At 46.2% G+C, this 27,853-nt stretch overlaps 1 protein-coding gene across 1 annotated transcript in view; it reads left to right on the top strand.

Moving 5' to 3' along the window:
* Positions 1-27,853, top strand: part of RASAL3 (RAS protein activator like 3) — a 150,907-nt gene that overhangs the window by 110,476 nt on the left and 12,578 nt on the right. Inside the window, exons 10-13 of the mRNA XM_063931662.1 lie at positions 7,805-7,949; positions 8,932-9,168; positions 26,912-27,113; positions 27,437-27,528. Of these exons, the coding sequence (XP_063787732.1) occupies positions 7,805-7,949; positions 8,932-9,168; positions 26,912-27,113; positions 27,437-27,528 (676 nt within the window). The remainder of the gene's footprint in view (positions 1-7,804; positions 7,950-8,931; positions 9,169-26,911; positions 27,114-27,436; positions 27,529-27,853) is intronic.

Below are 27,853 nucleotides of genomic sequence, written 5' to 3'. Positions count from 1 at the left end.
GTGCCTCCTGTGGCACCTTGGGATCTCAACGTGGTGTTGAGTTTCTTAAAATCACATTGGTTTGAGCCACTTAAAACCGTGGATCTAAAATATCTCACGTGGAAAGTGGTCATGTTATTAGCCTTGGCTTCAGCCAGGCGTGTGTCAGAATTGGCAGCTTTGTCATATAAAAGCCCTTATCTGATTTTCCATATGGATAGGGCAGAATTGAGGACTCGTCCCCAGTTTCTCCCTAAGGTGGTCTCAGCTTTTCACTTGAACCAACCTATTGTGGTGCCTGCGGCTACTAGGGACTTGGAGGATTCCAAGTTGCTGGACGTAGTCAGGGCCTTGAAAATTTATGTTTCCAGGACGGCTGGAGTCAGGAAAACTGACTCGCTATTTATCCTGTATGCACCCAACAAGCTGGGTGCTCCTGCTTCTAAGCAGACTATTGCTCGCTGGATTTGTAGCACAATTCAGCTGGCACATTCTGCGGCTGGACTGCCGCATCCTAAATCAGTAAAAGCCCATTCCACAAGGAAGGTGGGCTCATCTTGGGCGGCTGCCCGAGGGGTCTCGGCTTTACAACTTTGCCGAGCTGCTACTTGGTCAGGGGCAAACACGTTTGCAAAATTCTACAAATTTGATACCCTGGCTGAGGAGGACCTTGAGTTCTCTCATTCGGTGCTGCAGAGTCGTCCGCACTCTCCCGCCCGTTTGGGAGCTTTGGTATAATCCCCATGGTCCTTACGGAGTTCCCAGCATCCACTAGGACGTCAGAGAAAATAAGATTTTACTCACCGGTAAATCTATTTCTCGTAGTCCGTAGTGGATGCTGGGCGCCCGTCCCAAGTGCGGATTGTCTGCAATACTTGTACATAGTTATTGTTAACTAAAGGGTTATTGTTGAGCCATCTGTTGAGAGGCTCAGTTGTTTTCATACTGTAAAACTGGGTATAGTATCACGAGTTATACGGTGTGATTGGTGTGGCTGGTAAGAGTCTTACCCGGGATTCAAAATCCTTCCTTATTATGTCAGCTCGTCCGGGCACAGTGTCCTAACTGAGGCTTGGAGGAGGGTCATAGTGGGAGGAGCCAGTGCACACCAGGTGACCTAAAAGCTTTCTTTAGTTGTGCCCAGTCTCCTGCGGAGCCGCTATTCCCCATGGTCCTTACGGAGTTCCCAGCATCCACTACGGACTACGAGAAATAGATTTACCGGTGAGTAAAATCTTATTTTTTATTCGCTGTTGTGTTTGTTTATTTTTTTTTTCTGGTAAATTACGGAGTTTATAATTTACTATTTTAATTATATAGCGCTGTCTACCTTTCTATTTTTGTATGGCTTCTTTGAGGAGTGGCTTATGTATTATAAAATTGACTTATAAGTGCCAGGTTGTATTTTCATTGTATTTCTACTCTTATATGAGGCCCTGCTTGTGTTCTAAACATAATCTAATGAATTAATAAATCTGATGATGCAGGCCAGCATTTTAGCCTTGTGCTGGCATAACAAGACGAGTAGGTTTTGTACGGTGTTAGCTCTAAAATGTCACTGGATAGAATATTTTCAATTGTATTCATTATGTAGTCACTCAATAGATTTTAGTGTTTTTGTCATTATGTAGGAACTGTAGGTTCATATCTAAAACTACCATCTCAGCTAAACCAGTCCTATGTGAATTAAATGCACCCATCTTCTTATCGAATATCCAATAATGAATACAAATTTTAATATGGTATGGTTTGTGGTGTATTTTTCTTATTTAGAGATGAGAGTCTTATTAAAATCATCTTATTAAAATCATCATCAGGAAAGAGTGACTGATAAATTTATAACCACATAATGTGATCTTGAGTGTCTATTGTGTTCTAGCTGGAGGAACTTCTCCAGCCTTTGTAGGTGAGTTAGCTTCCCTTTGTAGTGTGACTGTAGGAGCATTCATGGTTGCCTCATTAACCCCTGTAGGATAGCCTTCTGTACCATTACCTTTCATAAGCACTGATTGTATAACGTAAGCAATAAGAGTGAGAATCAAAACAAATCACTGTTCTAGCAGCATAGCATCCCAAATTGGATCATTCACCTGCTTCAGAAAGTCTTTCCTAGGCTTCCTCAGTTGACGGTTGTGGATTGGAGCCCCGTACCACGCCATCTTGGCCAAAGAGGTAGGCAAAGCCTAGGTCTGGATCAGCGGATTTACTTGCTTCTGCGTCTGGGGTCACTGCCGGATCAGCTACCTTTTTGTAATGTGAAGCGCGTATCCAGCTACTTTACATAGTCCACTGGCTGGAACGAATGGCATAGCCCTTCTGGACAGTCCTTGATGAGCTTTACTCTTTCCTGTTGGAGGGATTTCAGATGCTGGGAAAGCTTAATGATATAGTCTGTGGTTACATCATGTATCAAAGAGGCATCAGCAGGTAGGCTGACAATGATGTTGGGCAACTTCCCCTCTCCCCCCCAAAAAATATCTCAAAGGGAGACAAGTTCAAAGGCTGCTTAGGTGTGGTACACAAGCTATGCAATACAATAGGTAATGCTTCTGGCCAACTCATACCTGTCTCTGCTCCCATCTTAGCTGGCTTATTTTTGATTATGCTATTTGAGACCCTCTATTTTTTCCCAAAAGCCTGAGGCCTATAAGGCATGTGAAATTTACTGTCTATTCCCATATGTGTGCACATTGCTTGAAAAACCTTCAATGTGAAATGTGTACCCCTATCACTTTCTATTACTTGTACCTAGACACAAATGCCTTTACCAGTTTCTATGCCACCAATGCTGCTGCCTCTGCCCAGCCCGAGAACATGTCTATTATGGTTTGGATATACTGAAGATTTATTACATTTGGCATTTGTATAAAGTCAATGTAGAGTCTTTAACGGGCCAGTTGTGGGAGGGATGTGAGATGGCTCTGTTGGTACTGCTTTTCCTGAGTTCATTCTCATGCAAATGAGGCAGGTTTTGGCCTTCTTCTTTTTTGGGGGGGATTTTTTTTGCATGGGAAGAAAATCCTTGAGCATACCAATAGTTCCCAATCATTTTATACATACGTTCTCTTCCAACATCGGTCATCCCATGTGCTGCCTCTTTGGGCACTTGAAGAGGTGATTTGGGAGCTATAGGTCTACCACAGACTTGCCTACCCTCCCGGATTCAGCGGGAGGCTCCCGATTTTTCAATGAGCCTCCCGCTGCCCTGCAAACCTTGCCTGCCCTCCCGCTTTTTAAACGAGCTCCCTGTTAAGCCGGACTGCGCATGCGCGAGTCCGGAAATGCGGGGGGCGGGGCCTGCACGTAAGAGGTCACAGCCGTCCGTGGTGGCCGTCCTGACTCCTGCTGTGCAGTGTGCACACAGAGCCGGCAGCCTGAGCGGAACAGCAGAGCAGCTGGTCTGCTGACATCCAATGCTCTGCTTCACTGCTGCTGGCCCCGCCCACCACACTCGGTGCTGCGTGTAACACACAGCCCATCTCCTCCTCATGTTCCTGCACAGTGCTGCTGCCTCCCTCCACCACACTGTCCCGGCCCCTGCTCTAAGTTCATAGGAAGGAGCAGCCATAGCCAGGTGGGTGCTGTATGTGCTGGGGGTGTTTATGAGAAAGGGGGGATGTGTATAGTGTGGTCAGGGGAAGGGAGTGTGTACTGTGCATTATGTAATGTTACATGGTACTTTCTGTAATAAGGGGGAGGGGGGGCTGTGTGATATGTAATGTGCTACCTGGTGTAATATTACATACCCTCCAACTGTACCTTTTTAATAGGTACAGTACCTTTTTTTCATGGTCTGTACCGATTTTTGGCTCTCCAAACTTCCATTGAAAGTATAGGAAAAGGGGTGCGGCCACGCCCCCTTTACCCGCGGCCACGCCCCCTTTTCAAATTTGTACCGATTTTTCAGTGTAAAATGTTGGAGGGTATGTTATTAGGGGGGGTGGGTTGTGCTGTGTATAATATAATGTAATATGGTGCTGTGTACTATCTGTGATAGGGGGGGGAGCTGTGTGATATGTAATGTGCTACCGGGTGTAATATTAGGGGAAGAAGGGGGGGTTGTGCGGTGTATAATATAATGTAATATGGTGCTGTGTACTATCTGTGATGGGGGGGGGCTGTGTGAAATGTAATGTGCTGCTCGGTGTAATATTGTGGGGACTGTGTAGGCTGTGTATAATTTTATGAAATATGGGTCCGGGTGTACTGGCTGCAATATGGGGGACTGGGGCTATGTATAATGTAATGCAGTGGTTAAAGTGGGGCGGAACTGCGTTCCGTCACCTCTAATTGCAGGCGGAACCAGTTCCGCCTCCGCCCAGCCACAGCATCAGGCTGCATTGTAATGGTGGCAGCGGCCGCCAGCCAATCCCGGCTCGCGGACCGGCTGCAGCACCAATCAAAAATAGGGGCGGCTTTTTAAAATCTGGCGTGAGCCAATCACGGCTCGCAGACCGCCAGCCAATGAGAAGCTGCCAAGTGGCAGCTTCTCATTAGCTGGCGGTCCGGGAGCCGTAAAATGGAGTTCTGCCTGCAGTAATCTGCAAAAGGGAGCTCTGTGGCCACGCCACTTCCCCATGAAGCCACGCCCCTACATTTTTGGCACACACGCGCCTACGGCACACACTTGCCCAGTTTTTTTTATAGGGTGGTACCGATGCTGTTTCTTGCACACAGTGCTAAAAAAAAATGTCTATTTAAGGCACTTACTGGGGCTATGTATAATGTAATGTTATGTGGTACCGGGTGTACTGGCTGTAATATGGGGGAGTGAGGCTGTGTATAATGTAATGTAATATGGTACTGGGTACAATATGGGGAGGGGGCTGTGTATAATATAATGTATTATATGCTGTGTGTACTGGGTGTAATATACTGTCCGTTTCTTCTCAGAAATGTACACGGTATCATAATTTAGTGCACCTGTATTATTACTCTAGTGTACCTATAGTATTACCCTATTTTTATTTTTTATTTTTTGCTGCTTTTAGTACTAATTTTCACCTGTCATTGCAGGACACACCCCTGAGCAGTGGCGTAACTACTGCCCCCACAGCCCTCGCGGTGGCTTGGAGGCGCGGGGCTGCGGGGGGGCGCCGCCACTGATTTAGAGCAGATAGACATGCGGACAAGCCGTCTGCATGTCAATCTGCTGTCTCCATCCTTTCCTAGCCGCTGCTGTGAAGGAGGGACACGGAGGGCACAGCGCGCGCCTCTCCTGTGTCCCTCCTGCGTCTCCGGCGGGTCTATTAAATGAAGTGCCCGTTCGTGAGCTCTGATTGGCTCACGAACCGGCACTTCATTCAACAGACACGCCGGAGACGCAGGAGAGACACAGAAGAGGCGCACGCTGTGCTCTCCGTGTCCCTCCTTCACAAATCAGCGGGGGGGGGGGGGGGGGGGGAGCTGTACCTGGCACTGGGGAGGGGGAACTTATTTGGCACTTGGGGGGCATATGTGGCACTGAGGGGGCATATGTGACACTGAGGCGTATATGTGTACCTGGCCCTTGGGGGGGGGCATATTTGGCATTGGGGGCATGTGTGTACCTGGCACTTGGGGCGTATGTGGCACTGGGAACACAGCCCTAGCAACAAGCATTACCCCCTAGCAACGAGCATGACACCCAGTGCATGAAACCCCTGGCAACGAGCATGGAACCAAGAGCATGAAACCCCTGGCAATGAGCATGACCCCCAGTGCATGAAACCCCTGGCAACGAGCATGAAACCCCTGGCAACGAGCATGACACCCTGAGCATGAAAACCCCTGGCACCGTGCATGGAACCAAGAGCATGAAACCCCTAGCAACGACCAGGTAATTTAAAAGTAATTAGAAGCCTTACTGTAGGACTTAATGTGTAATGGGCATTGCGGTGTGTCTCATAATGTGTCAGAGGCATTACGGTGTGTGTCATACTATATCACGGGCATTGTTGTATGTGGTATAATGTCTCAGGGGCATTGCAGTGTGGTATAATGTATAACGGGCATTGCAGTGTGTGGCATAGGGTATAACGGGCATTGCGGTATGTGTCACAGGCATTACGGTGTGTGGTATTCTATATCACGGGCATTGTGGTATGTGGTATAATGTCTCAGGGGCATTGCAGTGTGGCATAATGTATAACGGGCATTGCAGTGTGTGGCATAGGGTATAACGGGCATTGCGGTATATGTCACAGGCATTACGGTGTGTGGTATACTATATCACGGGCATTGTGGTATGTGGTATAATGTCTCAGGGTCATTGCAGTGTGTGGCATAATGTATCACGGACATTGCGGTGTGTGTCATAATGTGTCAGGCATTACGGTGTGTGGTATACTATATCACGGGCATTGTGGTATGTGGTATAATGTCTCAGGGTCATTGCGGTGTGTGTCATAATGTGTCACAGGCATTGTATGTGCTATAATGTATCAGGGGCATTGCAGTGTGTAGCATAATGTATAACGGGCATTGCGATTCCTCTCATAATGTGTCACAGGCATTACGGTGTGTGGCATAATGTGTCACAGGCATTACGGTGTGTGGCATAATGTGTCGGGGGCATTATGGTGTGTGCATATTGTGTCATGTGCATTATTGTGTGTGGCATAATGTCTAAGGGCCATTGCAGTATGTGGCATAATGTATACTGGGCATTACTATAAGGAGGAAAAATGACAAATAATGTAAGGGGCATGAATCAGGATTATTTTTCTTTCCTGTGGTGGCCAACGTCTGGGCGTGAAGGTTGCAAAACTGGGGTATAAGGTAGTATTTTCCTGCAATGCCACGCCCCTTTATGGGAAACCACGCCCATTTCAACAAAGCCAAGCCCCTTTTGGCTTGGGGGAGGAAAATTTCTAGTTATGCCACTGCCCCTGAGTGTCAATAAATACGCTAATAGGTAGTCCTCAACACGCACTTTGGGCGAAGCATGCCACTACCCCCTTCCCCCCCTCAAAGGCGCGCCACGCTTTGCGTGGCGTATTCTGCTGCCTGGAATCTCCCTGAAACTAGTTTTCAAAAGTAGGCAAGTATGGTCTACCATGTCCATCTTTTCACAGGCCGCTGGCATCTTGTCGACATTGCTTTGCCCTCCAAGTGGCATGTTCATGTGAAGCACAAGACTTTTGTCCATCTATTAGTTTCTGCAGATCAATAGTTTGAAACGCATTGAGCTGTACATTTTCATCATTTGTTTCATTTCCTTTAAAACATATATTTTAAATAAATCATGTGTAACCACTGCTGTAGCTCTTGTATTGGCTAGCTCCGTAGAGAATTAACTATATTTTAACACAAAATTTGTACTAGCCAACGTACTAATAATCTGTACCCAAGTAAATAATTTGCTGCAGTTTCTGAGTAGCTCCAGACCTACTCCTAGACTGCGATCACCTCAGTCTGTTTAGTTCCTGGTTTGACGTCACAAACACGCCCTGCGTTCAGCCAGTCACTCCTGCGTTTTTATCTGACACGCCTGCGTTTTTAAGCACACTCCCTGAAAACGGCCAGTTTACGCCCAGAAACACCCACTTCCTGTCAATCACACTACGATCACTCGAGCGATGAAAAAACGTCGCTCGACCTTGTGTAAATCTACAAAGTTCTGTGTGAAAATACTTAGTGCATGCGCGCTGCGTACCATGTGCATGCGCATTTTTGCAATTTTTTTTACTTAATCGCTGCACTGCGTAAATCTGCAGCAAGCAAACAACTCGGAATGACCACCAATGTTAGAAGAAAAACAAAAACCTAAAGGTAATCTAAAATGATCACACACAAAGATTAGCTTTTTCCTGTGCAGAATAATAGCTGGGGATTTATTTTTCAGGCCCTTTTATTGCCCGGCTCTACGCTTCAACAGACAGTCACGAGGTGGACCCCCTGCGCTGTTCCCCAGAGAAGCTGAGTGAGAACAGAGAAAATCTGTGGCAAAGCTGTGAGGAGGCCATACAGAGTATTTTCCAGTCACAAAAGTGAGATGTCACCACCTATGACCTTTACCCTTTATACCTCACTTCCTCTATAGATATAAAACATACCCTCCAACTGTAACTTTTTGGCCGGTACAGTACTTTTTTTTTATGGTCTGTACCGGCCAAAAAGGGCTTTGTACCGACTTTTGACTCACTAAATCTCCATTGAAAGTACAGGAAAGGGGGCCATGCCCCCATTTACCCGTAACCATGCCCCTTTTCCTAATTTGTACTGTTTTTTTTTATTGTAAAATGTTGGAGGGTATGATAAAATAGAATTTTAAGCATTACATAAAACAATCAATAATTTCACAAAAATTTAACCAGTTTGAGGGGACTCTCCTGATTAGCGGGCTCAGATAGCTGTTCCACGCCCACAATGAGACGTCCACCCTCCTGCCCTGATTCTAAACTCCCAGATGCGGAGACCTGGCAGTGAATGGTGCTGGTCTGTCAGACGCACGCCAAGGTCAACAAGTAAGTAGAATTACAGTAGGTGCAATACAAAATTAAAGATCACGTCCTATAACTTTAGAACCACCCCTTTAATAAATACAATTTCCCAGGTTGTCCACATTAACTACTGATTGATTTAGTCTTATTTGCGGTATACCTTAATTATTAGTTTGCGGAACACAGGCACTCCCTTTAAGACAAATCATATCACCATAATCAGTTCACTTGCCACTTGGACTAGGTCCACCAAGTATGTTGTATTCCATTTCCATCATTTTGCTCTGCAAAATGAAATGGTTTCTGCACTGCCTACTTCTCACATATAAAGGAATCCCCTCAAGTCCTATACTACGTATCAGGTGTTAGTCTAGTTGTTGTACTCCCAGTATAATTATTTTTACCCTTTAACCATCTTCCACTGTCCATTGTCATAAAAGGCCTCTAGCTATACATCTCACATTTCATCTGCCTGCCTAATCCATCTTCACCTTCTTCCCATCAATGAACCTTCTCTCTCCACTCACAGGTATTTTCCCCCAGAGCTCCTAGCAGTGTTCTCCAGCTGGCAGGAGAAAGTTGCCATGCGAGGAAGACCTGATTTGGGTTCCCGTCTGGTCAGTGCTTGCCTCTTCCTGCGGTTCCTGTGTCCAGCTATCCTGTCCCCAGGACTATTTCAGCTCTCACCTGAACATCCTCACCCTCTTGCTGCACGTGCCTTGACGCTGGTCGCCAAGGTCCTACAGAACCTAGCTAATTTTACAAGGTGATCATCTGTGGTTCACATTCTAATGTTTACACACCAAACAAGGGCTTCTGAATGAGTGATTGGGCTGTGATTTGAAACCGGAAATTAAAATTCCACAAAGTTGTGTTGTTCCTATGAAAACCAACAGATTGTAGAGAAGTCTGAAAACAAGAGAATTACAGCCATGTTCTGTGTTTTAATGCTGCATAGATAGGCCCCAAGGGCCATAGTCAGACAATGCTGTCCGAATGGATAATTTATTTTTAATAATAAATTATGTAATTATCGCATTGCAAATTTAATCGTTATTTACGCTTTCTAAACGCAATTAAATTGTGAATTTTGATAAATTAGGAGTGTGGTGTAACTGACTATTTTATCACTTCATTTTGTTTTATAACAGCTCAGTTCTTCATGTAGATTATATAATCCATTTATTGGTTAACTGTCCAGCAATAGAGAGACTCCAGCTGTATTTAATTCATCATATATTCTTAAATCTGCTATCGACAATGGTGGTTGGTGCTGACCCTGCGCGTGCTCAGACCAGTATAGCAGTGAGCCTCTACAGGGGTGGGCTGGTAATGCTAGGCCCACCCCAAAAGTTTTGAGACCCAGCAATGCTATGTTCTACCCCTGCCGTTCATAATATACCTAAAACCTGGACCGTTGGGGTGCCTTGAGGGCCACGCTTGAGAACCTCTGCTCTACCCTATAAAATATATGGTGATTTATTTTGGTGAAACCTATGAATCATTATGAACGGCAGGGGTAGAACATAGCATTGCTGGGTCTCATAAAAGTTTTGGGGTGGGCCCAGTATTACCACGTTCGAGAACCTCTAAGGTAGAGTAAAATTACCCCTGAACCAGCACAACCCAATTTGCTCTTGGCAGTTCTTGTGAGAAGCAGGGACTGCAATATCCCTTCCGAATACATTAATGTTTTCAACACTAGATCTAGACACAAGTTCCTAAAACTTCTGAATATTTACTTTACATTTTAACTGATATATGCTTTATGCTTTGTGGTTCATTAACACACATTTGGTTAGAATATAGCAACATCTTTGATTTAACTACTATTTATTTATGCTCTTAAGCTTTCTCCTATGAAGTTCACCTAAACCACACTAAACCAACCTAAACCACAGACCACCAGAGCATGAGTTCTGTTTAACACGCCCAGCACAGCTATTTTATTATATCTTCATAAAGTCTAATGCTGCACCTGTAGAAGGAGGAATAAACTCCTGACATGTCATGCAACAGACCACCAGAGCATGAGTTCTGTTTAACACGCCCAGCACAGCTATTTTATTATATCTTCATAAAGTCTAATGCTGCACCTGTAGAAGGAGGAATAGACTCCTGACATGTCATGCAACAGGGGCTGGCAACTTTTAGCCTGGGGGGCAAGTCCAGAGCACTGGCCCATAAGTAATGGCGCCATCTTAAATGGAGGATTTTTTGTTTAAAAAAAAAGGAGATTTATGGTAAGAACTTACCTTTGTTAAATGTCTTTCTGCGAGGTACACTGGATTCCACAGGGAATAACATTGGGGTGTAGAGTAGGATCTTGATCCGAGGCACCAACAAGCTAAAAGCTTTGACTGTTTCCAAGATGCATAGCGCCGCCTCCTCTATAACCCCGCCTCCGAGCACAGGAGCTCAGTTTTGTTAACCAGTCCAATGCAGTAGCAGGTAGAAAAGAGACAACAGTTAGTAGCCACACAGAACCACATTCTCACGACAGGAGAAGGTACCAGCGGCTAATGCCATACAAACCCAAAGAAGCTAAGTGCGTCAGGGTGGGAGCCCTGTGGAATCAAGTGTACCTCGCAGAAAGAGATTTAACAAAGGTAAGTTTTTACCATAAATCTTTTCAGCAGCGGGGTACACTATATTCCACAGGGAATAACATTGGGGATGTCCTAAAGCAGTTTCTCATGGGAGGGGACTCACTGTAGCAGGCACAAGAACCCGGTATCCAAAGGAAGCATCCTGGGAGGCGGAAGTATCGAAGGCGTAAAAACTTATGAACGTGTTCACTGAGGACCGTGTAGCCGTCTTGCACAACTGTTCAAGGGTCGCACCACGTTGCGGGCCACGCAAGAAGGTCCAACCGACTGAGTAGAATGGGCTTTAATGGTATCAGGAGCTGGAAGGCCAGCCTGAACATAAGCATGTGCAATCACCATTCTAATCCATCTGGCCAAGGTCTGCTTATTAGCAGGCCAGACATGTTTGTGAAAACCAAAAAGAACAAACAGAGTCAGATTTCCAAATGGATCCCTTGTTCTTGCACCGAAGACCGAAACCTTGTGATTGTGTCGAGAAGCCATCAGGTCTACATCTGGTAGGCCCCACTTGTCCACTAGGAGTTGAAATAATTCTGGATGAAGGTTCCACTCTCCGGCGTGTACATCCTGATGACGGAGGAAGCCCGCTTCCCAGTTGAGGACTCCCTGAATGAACACTGTCGATATGGCTGGCAGATGGCGTTCTGCTCACTGAAGTATCCTTGACACTTCCCTCATTGCCATGCGGCTTCGAATACCATCTTGATGATTTATATACGCCACCGTGGTGGTGGTGTTGTCTGACTGTACTTGAACAGGCCTGTTCTATATCCAAGGCAAGGCTAGTTTCAGTGCATTGAACACTGCCCGCAGTTACAGAATGTTTATCGGGAGGAAAGACTCTTCCCTTGTCCACCGACCTTGAAGAGAGTGTTGCTCCAACACTGCGCCCCAACCCCTCAGACTGGATCCATTGTCAGCAGGGCCCAGTTGGAGATCCCGAAGGGAAGACCACTGTCCAATCGCTGATCCTGGAGTCACCAGGACAGAGACAGGCGAACCTCCGGAGTTAGGGAGATCATGTGAGTCCTGATCCGGTGGGGTAAGCCATCCCATTTGGAGAGAATCAACTTCTGGAGAGGGCGGGAGTGAAATTGAGCGTACTCTACCATGTCGAAAGTTGACATCATGAGGCCCAGTACTTGCGAGTGTATCGACACACGTGGGCGAGATAGGAAGTGTTATTTTATCCTGAAGTTTCAGGACCTTGTCCGGAGACAAAAACAACTGCTGCTTGTGTGTGTCCAACAACGCTCCCAGGTGCAGCATGCTCTGAGCAGGGACCAGGGAGGATTTCTTCTAGTTGATTAGCCACCCGTGGGCTTGTAGGAATTGGACTGTCAGTTCCAGATGACGAAGGAGAACCTCTGGTGAGGTTGCCAGGATCAACAGATCATCCAGATACGGTAGGATCCTGATGCCCCGGCGACGAAGGAGAGCCGTCATAACTGCCATAACCTTGGTGAAAATTCGTGGAGCCGTGGTCAGACCAAAGGGTAAGGCCTGAAATTGGTAATGTAGGTTGCCAATAGCAAACCGCAGGTATTGCTGATGCAAAATGGCAATAGGGATTTATAGGTACGCATCTTGCATGTCCAGGGATACCATATAGTCCATGGGCTCCAAGGCCAGAACAATAGACCGAAGAGTGTCAGAATCCATTTGGATTTCCCTTTGTGAGAACATATTCGCAGGGACTGATGTTCACGGTACAATAGCAAGTTTATTAAAGCAGTATACAACTGTAAACAATAAGTATAAACCAGGAATAATTAGAGAACACAAAATGAAAGGGAGAACTGAGGGGACATGGGATGCCAGGAGACTGAATACTTGAAAACGGTGTAGACTGTGGAAACACTTGAGACACTGTGGACTGTGAAGGCACTGCAGCAGGATCACAGGATAGCACTGTGGTAGAGTATGCAACATAGCAGGATAACAGGATTGCACTGTAGCAGGATCACAGGATAGCACTGTGGTAGAGTATGCAACGTGCAGGATAACAGGATTGCACTGTAGCAGGATCACAGGATAGCACTGTGGTAGAGTATGCAACGTAGCAGGATAACAGGATTGCACTGTAGCAGGATCACAGGATAGCACTGTGGTAGAGTATGCAACGTAGCAGGATAACAGGAGTGCACTGTAGCAGGATCACAGGATAGCACTGTGGTAGAGTAGGCAACATAGCAGGATAACAGGATTGCACTGTAGCAGGATCACAGGATAGCACTGTGGTAGAGTATGCAACGTAGCAGGGTAACAGGATTGCACTGTAGCAGGATCACAGGATAGCACTGTGGTAGAGTATGCAATGTAGCAGGATAACAGGATTGCACTGTAGCAGGATCACAGGATAGCACTGTGGTAGAGTATGCAACGTAGCAGGATAACAGGATTGCACTGTAGCAGGATCACAGGATAGCACTGTGGTAGAGTATGCAACGTAGCAGGATAACAGGATTGCACTGTAGCAGGATCACAGGATAGCACTGTGGTAGACTATGCAACGTAGCAGGATAACAGGATTGCACTGTAGCAGGATCACAGGATAGCACTGTGGTAGAGTATGCAATGTAGCAGGATAACAGGATTGCACTGTAGCAGGATCACAGGATAGCACTGTGGTAGAGTATGCAACGTACCAGGATCACAGGATTGCACTGTAGCAGGATCACAGGATTGCACTGTAGCAGGATCACAGGATAGCACTGTGGTAGAACCTGGCAGTTCTATGGATGATTTAGCAGTAGAGACCAGCATAACCAGGACCAGGAACTGAGACAACCTTGACACGATGAACTGGCAACTTGGAGCCTGTGTGGCTGGCCTATATAGTGAGTTCAGGTGCTGCTCACAGCTGTGGTAACAGCTAAATACCAAGCTGCAGATACAGAGCAGAAAGTGCTGAGCACCAGAGCAGAGAGCGCCACCCCAGGCATGGAGGAGAAACTGCATGGATCGTGACAGTACCCCCTCCCTAAGGAGCGGATTCCAGACGCTCAACACATGTCAGAGTCTGAATCAAAAGGTAGAGGGCATATCAGGGTATCCTCATGCTGCCAAGGAAGTCCAACAGTGGCTTTCAACTTAGACTTTCCCTTTTTCTTCTTTCTCCTTTTTGTAGATTTCCCAGCAGGAGCAGTAGACTGAAGCTGAAGAAAACCAACAGGTAAGCTGATTGCTGGAGTCTCTGAGCTGGCAACAGGAGTCTCGGATGAACCAAGATAGATAGAAACCTTAGATGGCCCCGACTGGGCAGGAACCTCAACTGAAATAGACTGGTTCCCTGAAGACTGATAAGAGCATGAATTGAATTTCTTAATTACCACCTCACTGAAGGCCACAAGATTGAGAAGAACTGGGTCATTGGTTTCAATTAGTGGACTAGCCCATTCCAAGGCTTCTCCTCTGAAGGTCAGGAATAACAATTTAACTATGTTGGAGGGAGTAATTCAGAGGGAAGGGTCTGTCTCCATCATGGAAAGATATCGGTTAACTAGTGCGAAGTATTGCGTTAAATCTCCATCAAAGTAATCCAAAAATGGAGCGTTGGATGAATTCTGTGAAGTGGAAGCTTGATTTTCTGGAAACACTGGAGATGGAATAAAAAATGGAGCATCAGGACACTGAGGAGGGGACAGACTTTCAGGAGACTGGTCAGGAATACATGATGATCCTAACCGAACGTTGACTAGAGATTTGGATGGCACTTTCTGGATTTGGTCCTTCCTGGAAGTCCTGTGAGACTGAGTTGTACCCAAATCACGAGCAACAAGTTAGTAGTAGGATTGGAACCCAGGACTACAGCAGTGCCTACGTGCCTAGATATATGACCTGTGTTGTGAGAAACGGAAGTGCTAGATTCTTCTTCGGAGATTGGCATAATGCTCAGAGCCCCCTCCTGGGGCTGGACTAAGGCAGGAGCCCTTTCTTCACTGGGCTGGGCTAAAGCAGGAGCCCCCTCTTCACGGGGCTGGGCTAAGGCAGGAGCCCCCTCTTCACGGGGCTGGGCTAAGGCAGGAGCCCCCTCTTCACGGGGCTGGGCTAAGGCAGGAGCCCCCTCTTCACAGGGCTGGGCTAAGGGCTGGGCTGAGGCAAGAGACCCCTCTTCACGGGGCTGGGCTGAGGCAAGACTCTCTGGCTGGGCAGCGCTCTGAAGACTCTCTGGCTGGGCAGCGCTCTGAAGACTCTGGCTGGGCAGCGCTCTGAAGACTCTCTGGCTGGGCAGCGCTCTGAAGACTCTCTGGCTGGGCAGCGCTCTGAAGACTCCCTGGGGCTGGACGCTCTGAAGAACCCCCTCTTGGGGCCGGACATTCTGAAGAACCCCCTCTTGGGGCCGGACACTCTGAAGAACCCCCTCTTGGGGCCGGACACTCTGAAGAACCCCCTCTTGGGGCCGCACACTCTGAAGAACCCCCTCTTGGGGCCGCACATTCTGAAGAACCCCCTCTTGGGGCCGGACACTCTGAAGAACCCCCTCTTGGGGCTGGACACTCTGAAGAACCCCCTCTTGGGGCTGGACACTCTGAAGAACCCCCTCTTTGGGCTACAGGCTCGGAAACTTTTGGTGGAAGACCAGTTTTGTGACAGATGGTATTTAAAGATTGGAGATGCACTCTGCCCCCATTTCTTGTTTTTTCGAATGGGACAAGTTAGAATAACATGTCCTTGACCCCCACTATACAGGCAAAGTTTATTGTCTCTGCGATGCTGGCGCTCTGTTCCTGAGTGGCTAGGTCGAGGGAAACTTTGGAACCTGCCTCTTGTCTGTGGAGGAGAGGTGCCCCTAGCATGCCAAGTCCATGGGTCAGAAGAAAACTCCTTTTCTGGAGCTATTTTACTGGGGTCCACCAGTCTCCCCAGGAATTCAGGTAGAATGCATAGAATACTGGATACTAAAGTCTGTAGCTGGTCTAACTTTTCCTTTAAAATCCCCAGTCGTAAGGAATCTAAAGAAGGTGATGTTTTGGGAGCTGCGGGGTTAACTAGCTGTGAGAAAACTCCCTCAGGCAGATTGCAATTATCTTCCCTGTTTGTTTTGGGCCAGTTCATACTGTCAGAATCCGTTTGGATTTCCCTTTGTGAGAACATATTCGCAGGGACTGATGTTCACGGTACAATAGCAAGTTTATTAAAGCAGTGTACAACTGTAAACAATAAGTATAAACCAGGAATAATTAGAGAACACAAAATGAAAGGGAGAACTGAGGGGACATGGGATGCCAGGAGACTGTGAGTACTTGAAAACGGTGTAGACTGTGGAAACACTTGAGACACTGTGGACTGTGAAGGCACTGTAGCAGGATCACAGGATAGCACTGTGGTAGAGTATGCAACGTAGCAGGATAACAGGATTGCACTGTAGCAGGATCACAGGATAGCACTGTGGTAGAGTATGCAACGTAGCAGGATAACAGGATTGCACTGTAGCAGGATCACAGGATAGCACTGTGGTAGAGTATGCAACGTAGCAGGATAACAGAATTGCACTGTAGCAGGATCACAGGATAGCACTGTGGTAGAGTATGCAACGTAGCAGGATAACAGGATTGCACTGTAGCAGGATCACAGGATAGCACTGTGGTAGAGTATGCAACGTAGCAGGATAACAGGATTGCACTGTAGCAGGATCACAGGATAGCACTGTGGTAGAGTATGCAACGTAGCAGGATAACAGGATTACACTGTAGCAGGATCACAGGATAGCACTGTGGTAGAGTATGCAAAGTACCAGGATAACAGGATTACACTGTAGCAGGATCACACTGTAGCAGGATCACAGGATTGCACTGTAGCAGGATCACAGGATTGCACTGTAGCAGGATCACAGGATTGCACTGTGGTAGAGTATGCAACGTAGCAGGATCACAGGATTGCACTGTAGCAGGATCACAGGATTGCACTGTAGCAGGATCACAGGATTGCAATGTAGCAGGATCACAGGATAGCACTGTGGTAGAACCTGGCAGTTCTATGGATGATTTAGCAGTAGAGACCAGCATAACCAGGACCAGGAACTGAGACAACCTTGACACGATGAACTGGCAACTGGGAGCCTATGTGGCTGGCCTATATAGTGAGTTCAGGTGCTGCTCACAGCTGTGGTAACAGCTAATTACCAAGCTGCAGATACAGAGCAGAAAGTGATGAGCACCAGAGCAGAGAGCACCACCCCAGGCATGGAGGAGAAACTGCATGGATCGTGATAGAAGAGTTTCCTATACGGAACTTGGAAACCTTCACGAATTTGTTCAAAGACTTGAGGTTGAGAATGGGCTGGGAGGACCCATTCGGTTTCGGGACCAGAAACAGCGTGGGATAGTACCCCCAGCCCCTCTGAGCCAGAGGCACCGGCACTATCACTCCTGTATCCATGAGAGATTGCACCACCAGATGGAGCATCTTTGCTTTCACCTGATCCGAAGGGATGTTGGTTGAGCAAAACCGAGGAGGGGGACGTTTCTTGAAAGGGATGGCATAACCGTGAGCGACGACTTCCCTTACCCAGGCAACCAAAGTGGTCTTTAATCACACCTGAGTAAACCGTAAATGTCGGCCTCCCACCCTGGGATCCCCCAGGGGAAGGCCCGCCCCGTCATGTGGCTGGCTTATCCATTTTGGAAGCAGACTGATGGGCAGCCCAGGCACGTTTTGGTTTGGGCTTGGTAGATTTGAAAGAGCGTGTCTTGTTTGGGTACACCTGACCCCTTTACTTTACATGGAGGTTAAAAGGAACGAAAGGAAGTACTCTTAGCCTTTGGAGCCGAAGGAGTAGTACTAGGTAGACAAGCAGTCTTAGCTGATGCTAATTCAGCAACAATCTTGTTGAGGTCTTCCCCAAAAGGTATGTTTCCCTTAAAGGGTATCACCTCCAATGTCTTTTAGAGTCCAGATCAACAGACCAGGAACGCAACCAGAGAATCCTGCGAGCCAGAATGGACGTAGTAGACGCCTTGGCCGCCAGGACACCGGCATCAGAAGCCGCCTCCTAAATGTAATGAGAGGCCATAATTATATAGGAAGGACACTGTCTAGCATTATCAGAAAAATTAGTAGGTAGTTCGCTTCAACTTCCTGAACCCAGGCTTCAATAGCTTTCGCCGCCCAGACAGCCGCTATAGTGGGTCTATGCACAGCCCCTGCAAGAGTGTAAATGGACTTCAAGCAACCCTCCACACGCTTATCCGTCGGTTCCTTCAGGGAGGTGACGGTAGTGACAGGCAGAGCCGAGGACACCACCAGGCATGCAACCTGAGAGTCCACCGGAGGTGGGGTTTCCCAGTTTTTACTGATCTCTGCCGCAAGGGGATAACAAGCCAGCATCATTTTCAAGGATCTGAGTCCTCAACGTATAGGGTGAGCTTCTTTTCCGTGGTTCGCACCTCTGGACTGACCTCCTGTCAATGGGGAATGTTCCTCAAAAGGTTTCTTTTAGGCCCCTCTGACACGTCTGGTCCCTGGGATCTCACCCCTCCTAGATAAAGGACGCTCACCTTATGTATATGCCCTATATGCCTTGAAAGGTTTCTTTTCCTTCAATTCGTTTTTTTCAAAAAACACTCTGTGTATATCTCATCGGGGCAGATCTTATCCCATATATACCATGCTCACCTTAGTATAAGGCCCTATATGCCTTGAAAGGTTTCTTTCACCGTCTGTCCTCCACGTTCTTTTCTACTCCTCCGTTAATCCTCATATAGTGTTTCAGAGAAAGTAAAAAATCCAAAATCCGAACTTATATTAAAAAAGTTCAAAAATTTATTTCCAACAGAACATAAAATTCAATAAAAAGGTAATAATAACCTCTTAAAATATGCCCCTAAACAACAGTGGCCAAAGGTTCGTCCCACATTAAGCCCCTCGGAACCCGACAGGGAGTGGTAAATTACCCTGGTTTCAAAAGAAAAATGGATCTTAGGAATCCCTTCCAAGATCCCGGTTCCTTATCTAGGGGAAAAAAATATGAGAAGACCTTACCACTTGGGGTCAAAAAGTTAGTGCCAACGCGTTTCGGATAACAAATCCTTCCTCAGGGCATAATGTGGGACCAACCTGGTAGGCCTTTTATACTCTACTGAACTCTCCCCTGGTTCCTCAAACCAATCAGGAATCACAGTGATCAAATCTTCTAAAAGACCATACTCATTTTCCCAACTTCCACTTCTATTTATCCTTATATCAATCATATATTACATGGTGAATAGACATGTTTATAAAACATACATGGTGAGTATAATAAATATGTTTAAACATAAATTGGCAAAGTATAATATCAGGTCCGGAACAGCGGTTTTCCCAATCTTAATGTTCTCTCTCTATATATATACTCCCGGATCCAGATTCATTTGTCCGTGTTTTTCGGCTTTTACTTCAACCGCACTCCCGCCAATAGTCTCCGGGAATCGTTCCACTTCCTATGTGTGGGTCCATCACTTCTTTTACTCCCCTCGTACATCTCCGAGGTTCCTATCAAACCGGAAGTGTGACGTTCGTCGTTACCGACGGCTGTGATGTACTTCCGGTCTTTGACACGCAAACAGGAAGTGTGCCTGGAGCGCACCCGTACGTTTTCATTATTCAAGTATCGGAACTCTTGCACAGGAGCATATAGATGAATGAAAAACAGTTTGTTAGGAGGAGATACACAAAAAAGGCTTTATATCTTATCTTATACCATTAAAAAATCATAACATTTATAAACGGGGCATAGTGAAGCGGGGCATACAAAAACCGCACTGATTTATTAGGTTAATTATGCGTCGTAATACCCATATTTGATATCTGATCCAGCATATCATTTCTGTATCCTTTGGTCTTATTCTATAAATTAATATAAATATTAAAGATAACTCTCTGGGTTTAGCCATTTGATAGTATTCTAATTGGTTTTCATTTTAACAGTGCTGTAACATTAAATGTGTCTCGAGTGATTCAAAGAAACCACTTGATTTCAAAATCAATATTAAGCCCTTTAGGGGCCATGGTGCCCAATTCATAAATGGCTCTCATCTCCGCCCTCGCTAATTGTGCCTCCCCATTTTTCATTCTCCAGCTGGGGGTTATCACTTTAATGCCACAGAACTTGACTAGATGGCTGATATTACATTGATGGGTTTTGCCAAAGTGAGATGAAACACTATGAGACTCTAGGCCTTTTTTAATATTACGAGCATGTTCTGCCATTCGTACTTTGAGCATTCGTGTGGTTCTTCCCACATATTGTGAGCCACACGAACATTCCAACAGGTATATGCAATTTTTGCTATTGCAAGTAATAAAATCTCTAATACTGTAGACCTTATTAGTTTGTGTGGACTTATATTGTGTGATTTTACTCTCTTTACTTTTGCATGCCTTGCACATAATGCATAGGCCGCATCTAAAGAAGCCCTTGGATATATTCCTAGTTAGCATCCTGGGGGCAGTTACTACACTGCTCACCACATTTTCTTTTACATTTTTTGCCCTCCTATAAATGAATCTAGGGGTTTTTGTTATAGACCCTTTCAGAGCAGGATCCCTGTCTAAGATAGACCAATGTCTTCTTATTATACCTTCGACCTGCTTAACATAAGCAGGTCGAAGGTATAATAAGAAGACATTGGTCTATCTTAGACAGGGATCCTGCTCTGAAAGGGTCTATAACAAAAACCCCTAGATTCATTTATAGGAGGGCAAAAAATTTAAAAGAAAATGTGGTGAGCAGTGTAGTAACTGCCCCCAGGATGCTAACTAGGAATATATCCAAGGGCTTCTTTAGATGCGGCCTATGCATTATGTGCAAGGCATGCAAAAGTAAAGAGAGTAAAATCACACAATATAAGTCCACACAAACTAATAAGGTCTACAGTATTAGAGATTTTATTACTTGCAATAGCAAAAATTGCATATACCTGTTGGAATGTTCGTGTGGCTCACAATATGTGGGAAGAACCACACGAATGCTCAAAGTACGAATGGCAGAACATGCTCGTAATATTAAAAAAGGCCTAGAGTCTCATAGTGTTTCATCTCACTTTGGCAAAACCCATCAATGTAATATCAGCCATCTAGTCAAGTTCTGTGGCATTAAAGTGATAACCCCCAGCTGGAGAATGAAAAATGGGGAGGCGCAATTAGCGAGGGCGGAGATGAGAGCCATTTATGAATTGGGCACCATGGCCCCTAAAGGGCTTAATATTGATTTTGAAATCAAGTGGTTTCTTTGAATCACTCGAGACACATTTAATGTTACAGCACTGTTAAAATGAAAACCAATTAGAATACTATCAAATGGCTAAACCCAGAGAGTTATCTTTAATATTTATATTAATTTATAGAATAAGACCAAAGGATACAGAAATGATATGCTGGATCAGATATCAAATATGGGTATTACGACGCATAATTAACCTAATAAATCAGTGCGGTTTTTGTATGCCCCGCTTCACTATGCCCCGTTTATAAATGTTATGATTTTTTAATGGTATAAGATAAGATATAAAGCCTTTTTTGTGTATCTCCTCCTAACAAACTGTTTTTCATTCATCTATATGCTCCTGTGCAAGAGTTCCGATACTTGAATAATGAAAACGTACGGGTGCGCTCCAGGCACACTTCCTGTTTGCGTGTCAAAGACCGGAAGTACATCACAGCCGTCGGTAACGACGAACGTCACACTTCCGGTTTGATAGGAACCTCGGAGATGTACGAGGGGAGTAAAAGAAGTGATGGACCCACACATAGGAAGTGGAACGATTCCCGGAGACTATTGGCGGGAGTGCGGTTGAAGTAAAAGCCGAAAAACACGGACAAATGAATCTGGATCCGGGAGTATATATATAGAGAGAGAACATTAAGATTGGGAAATCCGCTGTTCCGGACCTGATATTATACTTTGCCAATTTATGTTTAAACATATTTATTATACTCACCATGTATGTTTTATAAACATGTCTATTCACCATGTAATATATGATTGATATAAGGATAAATAGAAGTGGAAGTTGGGAAAATGAGTATGGTCTTTTAGAAGATTTGATCACTGTGATTCCTGATTGGTTTGAGGAACCAGGGGAGAGTTCAGTAGAGTATAAAAGGCCTACCAGGTTGGTCCCACATTATGCCCTGAGGAAGGATTTGTTATCCGAAACGCGTTGGCACTAACTTTTTGACCCCAAGTGGTAAGGTCTTCTCATATTTTTTTCCCCTAGATAAGGAACCGGGATCTTGGAAGGGATTCCTAAGATCCATTTTTCTTTTGAAACCAGGGTAATTTACCACTCCCTGTCGGGTTCCGAGGGGCTTAATGTGGGACGAACCTTTGGCCACTGTTGTTTAGGGGCATATTTTAAGAGGTTATTATTACCTTTTTATTGAATTTTATGTTCTGTTGGAAATAAATTTTTGAACTTTTTTAATATAAGTTCGGATTTTGGATTTTTTACTTTCTCTGAAACACTATATGAGGATTAACGGAGGAGTAGAAAAGAACGTGGAGGACAGACGGTGAAAGAAACCTTTCAAGGCATATAGGGCCTTATACTAAGGTGAGCATGGTATATATGGGATAAGATCTGCCCCGATGAGATATACACAGAGTGTTTTTTGAAAAAAACGAATTGAAGGAAAAGAAACCTTTCAAGGCATATAGGGCATATACATAAGGTGAGCGTCCTTTATCTAGGAGGGGTGAGATCCCAGGGACCAGACGTGTCAGAGGGGCCTAAAAGAAACCTTTTGAGGAACATTCCCCATTGACAGGAGGTCAGTCCAGAGGTGCGAACCACGGAAAAGAAGCTCACCCTATACGTTGAGGACTCAGATCCTTGAAAGGATTCTTACACACATATATATATATAAAATAGTCTAGAATATGGTAGCGCTTGTGGACTACTCAAAAATTGTGTTGTTGTGAATGTAGAATTGGATGTGGTGTATCCAAGAGTTTTAGTACATAGCTGCTCCATAGGCGCAAGTTATATCCTCTCTTATTTATTCCAGTGAAAATTTCATATCTGGAGATTCCCAGGATTCCTGACATATGTAAACCAGGTGGTCAGAATGGGGTAGACGCAATATAGTCACCTTCTGACATTTAAACTTATCTGGTTTCTTAGAGGTAGTAGGAGGCTCCTCATCATCCTCAATCTGAAGAATGAGCATGATGGCTTCCAAGAGGTCAGGAACGTCCACTTGTGTCAGAGTTTCCCCATCTGAAGTACTGTATCTGAATCAGTGTCAGTGGGGTCAGTGTAAGCGCCATCTTCATCGGAAGAAGTATCCGGGACATGCGTGGATTGTGAGGAAGTAATGGCCCGTTTAGAGGACCCCTTGGTCTTAGGCGGGCGAGGGTTAGCTTTTTGTTTAACCAGAGACTGGTTTCATTGCTGTAACTGAGAAGACAGAGTATTTGCCCATGGCGGATTAACTGCAGAGACAATATGTGGCTGTAATGGCACAGAAGGTCCCATAGAGTGCGTAAGCCTAGTTACCAGCGTAGTCAGTAAATTAGCAAAGGTAGCCCACGACGGGACTTGATCTGCCCCTGGTGCTGCCGACTGACCCTGGGGTGCAGAGACCCCCGTACCTGAACCCTCTGCTGATATATTTTCCTCATGACCATCCGTGGCATCAGCACTGCCTGGTGCAGGATCAGCCCTGGAGTCATCACCCTGTCGAGCAGACATTACTTGTAAGCGTACCCTAAGAGTGACCAAAAGTACAATATAAGCAGACAGAATACCTGGCAAAAAAAAACCCCTTACAGTGTGGCTGCAAGCAGAACACAAAATAGGGAATTTAAGAGATATACGGTGACTGTAACTTCACAGAGAAAATACCAAACAAGTATATCCTGTGAAACCTGTGGGATACATGGAATATAAATCACACGGCAGCTACTGGCACACACAATCAGTCACATGTACAATGCAGGAATTATTACAAACAACAAAAAATCTGCACTGGACTAGCAATACTAAGTAACTGGACTACAGAGTAATGCTATATAATAATATAGATACAACAATGCACAGTGAAACTGGATGTATATCACATGGTACTTGTACTAAATAACCCTGAATGTATGCACTCTTTCTTAACTAACGCTGTCTAAAGACATGTAGAATACTTAAGTGTCCTGTAAATGCACAGCGCTGGATGCAGGCGGCTTTACAGAGGAGACAGAGCCCAGCAGTCCCAGGATCAGCACAGCATGTAAGAAATGGCGTCCAAACGCTGACAGGGAGTGAGGGAGGCAGAGAGAAGCTCCAGGGCGAGAACATTTGCAGTAAATGGGGCATGGAGCTGGGGGAGGGGCTACAGGTCAGAGCCTTATCCCCTTGCTGGACTTCACCACCGGGTTCTGCGGGCCTTGTTAAAACGGAATTTTAATAAAATCCGACCTGTGCCCTTGTCCTGGTGGTCTAGTGGGGTCCCTGTACAGCCACAGTGTCCACGCCAGCGCGCGCGGTCCATCTCCTAAAGACCGCACCGGATCGCGATTTCAGCGGGTCCCGCCAGGGGGACCCTCTCATCTCCTCCCTTGGTGCGGCCACGCGATCCTGGAGAGCAGCGGTGGTGCCTTGATGGAGACCGGAGCCCTCCGCTGTAAGTTCCCGGCAACCAGGGCGCGGGAGTATACAGCGCCGCTGGGGGAGGTGATGGAGCTGCAGCATGAGATGTCAGAGTGACATCTAGTACTCAATACCTATGCTACAGCACTTGAAGTCTTCTATTTTTCAATTTAAAAGCTCTTTTCAGGGCTGCTGGAGCAGCCCTCCCTGTTAGTAACCTGCTTGCAGGCACTAACTTCCAAACTGAGCTCCTGTGCACGGAGGCGGGGTTATAGAGGAGGCGGCGCTATGCATCTTGGGAACAGTCAAAGCTTTTAGCCTGTTGGTGCCTCGGATCAAGATCCTACTCTACACCCCGATGTTATTCCCTGTGGAATACAGTGTACCCAGCTGCAGAAATATTTATGAATAAAAAAAAATTAGGCCTGGTGTAAATTATCCCAAAGATACTTTATTATAAATTTGTCAGTGCGGCCGCGGCTTCAGAAGAGTTGTGTAGTGCAGGGGTGGCCAACTAGTCAGAGGCAAAGAGCCAGAAAAGATCTGTAGTCAAGGGTAAGAGCCATATCATGCGCGCACCAAAGGCGTGCATGCAAAAATGGGGGCGTGGCATAGTTGTCACAAAGCCACACCCCATTTTTATGCGCACACCTTTCGGTTTGACGTTTGTAGGAGTATGACCTTGTGTCATAACCCCATTTTTAGTCATGTTGTACAGTGCTACATACAAATAAAGACCCTGTACAGTGCCACATACATATAAAAACACCGAAAAATGGGTGCCTCCACAGTGCCAAATACATATATGCCCCCACAGTGCCAGACACATATATTCCTCCACAGTGCCCGATACATATATTCCTCCACAGTGCCAGATACATATAAGCCCCCACAGTGCCAGATACACATCTCCCCAGTGCCAAATATGCCCCACTGCTAGCTACACATCTCCCCAGCGCCAGATATGCCCCCAGTGCCAAATATGCCCCCACTGCCAGATACACGTCCCCCCAGTACCAGATACACCTGTCCCCCCAGTGCCAGATACACATCTCCCCAGTGCCAGATATGCCCCCAGTGTAAGATACACATGTCCCCCCAGTGCCAGATATGCCCCCAGTGCCTGATACAAATGCCCCCAGTGCCAGATACACCTGTCCCCACAGTGCCAAATATGCCCCCACTGCTAGCTACACATCTCCCCAGCGCCAGATATGCCCCCAGTGCCAAATATGCCCCCAGTGCCAAATATGCCCCCACTGCCAGATACACGTCCCCCCAGTACCAGATACACATGTCCCCCCAGTGCCAGATATCTCCCCAGTGCCAGATATGCCCCCACTGCCAGCTACACATCTCCCCAGTGCCAGATATGCCCCCAGTGCCAGAAACACATGTACCCCCTGTGCCAGATATGCCCACAGGGCCAGATACACATCCCCCCAGTTCCAGATATGCCCCCAGTACCAGAAACACATGTCCCCCCAGTGCCAGATATGCCCCCAGTGCCAGATACACGTCCCCCCAGTGCCAGATATGCCCCCAGTGTAAGATACACGTCCCCACACTGCACCCCCCAAGTGCTGCTCACCGCCGCGCTGCTGCTCAGTCTGCTGCTTGTGAGGGGAGGAGAGCGCAGCGTGCGCCTCTCCTGCCCATCAGTCTCCACTCTCTGGCGGCATTGATTCTCTCTAATTAGGCGCCGGACCGTGAGCCAATCAGCGTTCGTGGCAGATAAGACTCCTGATTGGCTGCCGGTCCGCGAGCTCTGATTGGCTCATGGGCCGGCGCCGGGCACTGCAGACTAGGGCAGCGGGAGACACCATGGGCGTTTACGAGCCGCATGCGGAGATAGAAAGAGCCGCATGCGGCTCGAGAGCCGCGGGTTGGCCACCGCTGGTGTAGTGGAAGGTGGTGGCCGGCCTGTGTCCCTTGGCAGTAGCGTGGCCCGGGGAGCCATGTTATATCTCCTGTGATACAACAAAATAGCTCTGATGAGCATGTCAGGATTTACTTATACTTGGTAACTGTGATCTGTGGTCTTATACAAAGAACTATACACTGTGCCGTATAACCTAAGACATACAACCTGACACCTTAAACGCTAAACATGGAATGATTTGACACTTACTCAAGCATTCCCATAATTGTCCCTTTAGTATCTCCATGCTTCTGTATTTTGTGAAAAGTTGTTCTGTACTTCATTATTTTCTTTACTATATTATGCTATGTATCTGTTAAGCGCCTTGAGTCCTATTGGAGAAAGAGCGCTATATAAATAAAATTATTATTATTATTATTACACTGTACTGTACCCTATATTCTGGACTCTCCGCAGGTTTGGGGAGAAGGAGGACTACATGGCATTTATGAATAGTTTCCTGGAGCAGTATTGGGATGAGATGTCATTATTCTTGCAAACCGTGGCAGATCCTGACAGCGAAGTTGCAGCAGCCAGTTACGAGGGCAGTGTCGATCTAGCATATGAACTGGCTGTACTTCACTATATGCTCTGCGGGATCTTCAAAGGTGTCCATCAGGTAATTACTGAAACCTATAGCAACCTATTAACAATGCATTCCTTTCCAGCTAACCTGCCAGTCCACTAGCCCAGCTCAACAACTACCCTCCTCTCCTCTGACTCACTAGCACCACTTAGTGACTACCTCCGACTGCCATTGACTCTCTAGCGCTAATCAACCACTACCCTGCACATGCAGTGACTCAGCAACTAGCCTCCACATCCACTGACTGAGCAACTACCCTCCACATCCATTGACTGAGCAACTACCCTCCATATCCACTGACACTTCCTGCAGTCTTCTCACCACTGACATTTACTGTGGTTTTAATTCCCTCTTAGCAAGCCAAAGATCAGCTGGAACCATTACCCACAATCCTCAAGGCTCTAGCGGAGGGTCTGCCTGTCCCACAATGCATCACCCAGGATCAGAGGTAACACTGCTGTACAGTAAATATATCACAGTATAAATATTATAGGGGGGATGTATCAAGCCTTTCAGAGAGAGAACAGATATGCAGTATGCTTTTATTTCTGAGCATGTTAAGTGGATAGAATTGTGACCACTGTACGCACAATGCTGAATCATTCCCAGAAAATATCTGGTCCAGTCTATCATTGGTTCCAGAGTCACCTCATCCTTTAATGCTTGGGCTGTGTTTTCCTGTTTTAAGATTGTCCAAGCAGAGTTACTTAGATATATTCTCATGTGATAATTTAGATATTGTGGAAATGGAAATATATGTAAAGGTGTATTCA

This window comes from Pseudophryne corroboree, chromosome 6, assembly GCF_028390025.1.
Source record: "Pseudophryne corroboree isolate aPseCor3 chromosome 6, aPseCor3.hap2, whole genome shotgun sequence".
Lineage (NCBI taxonomy): Eukaryota > Metazoa > Chordata > Amphibia > Anura > Myobatrachidae > Pseudophryne > Pseudophryne corroboree.
Note: the sequence above shows the minus strand (reverse complement) of the source record. Positions and strands in the feature narration are given on the sequence as shown.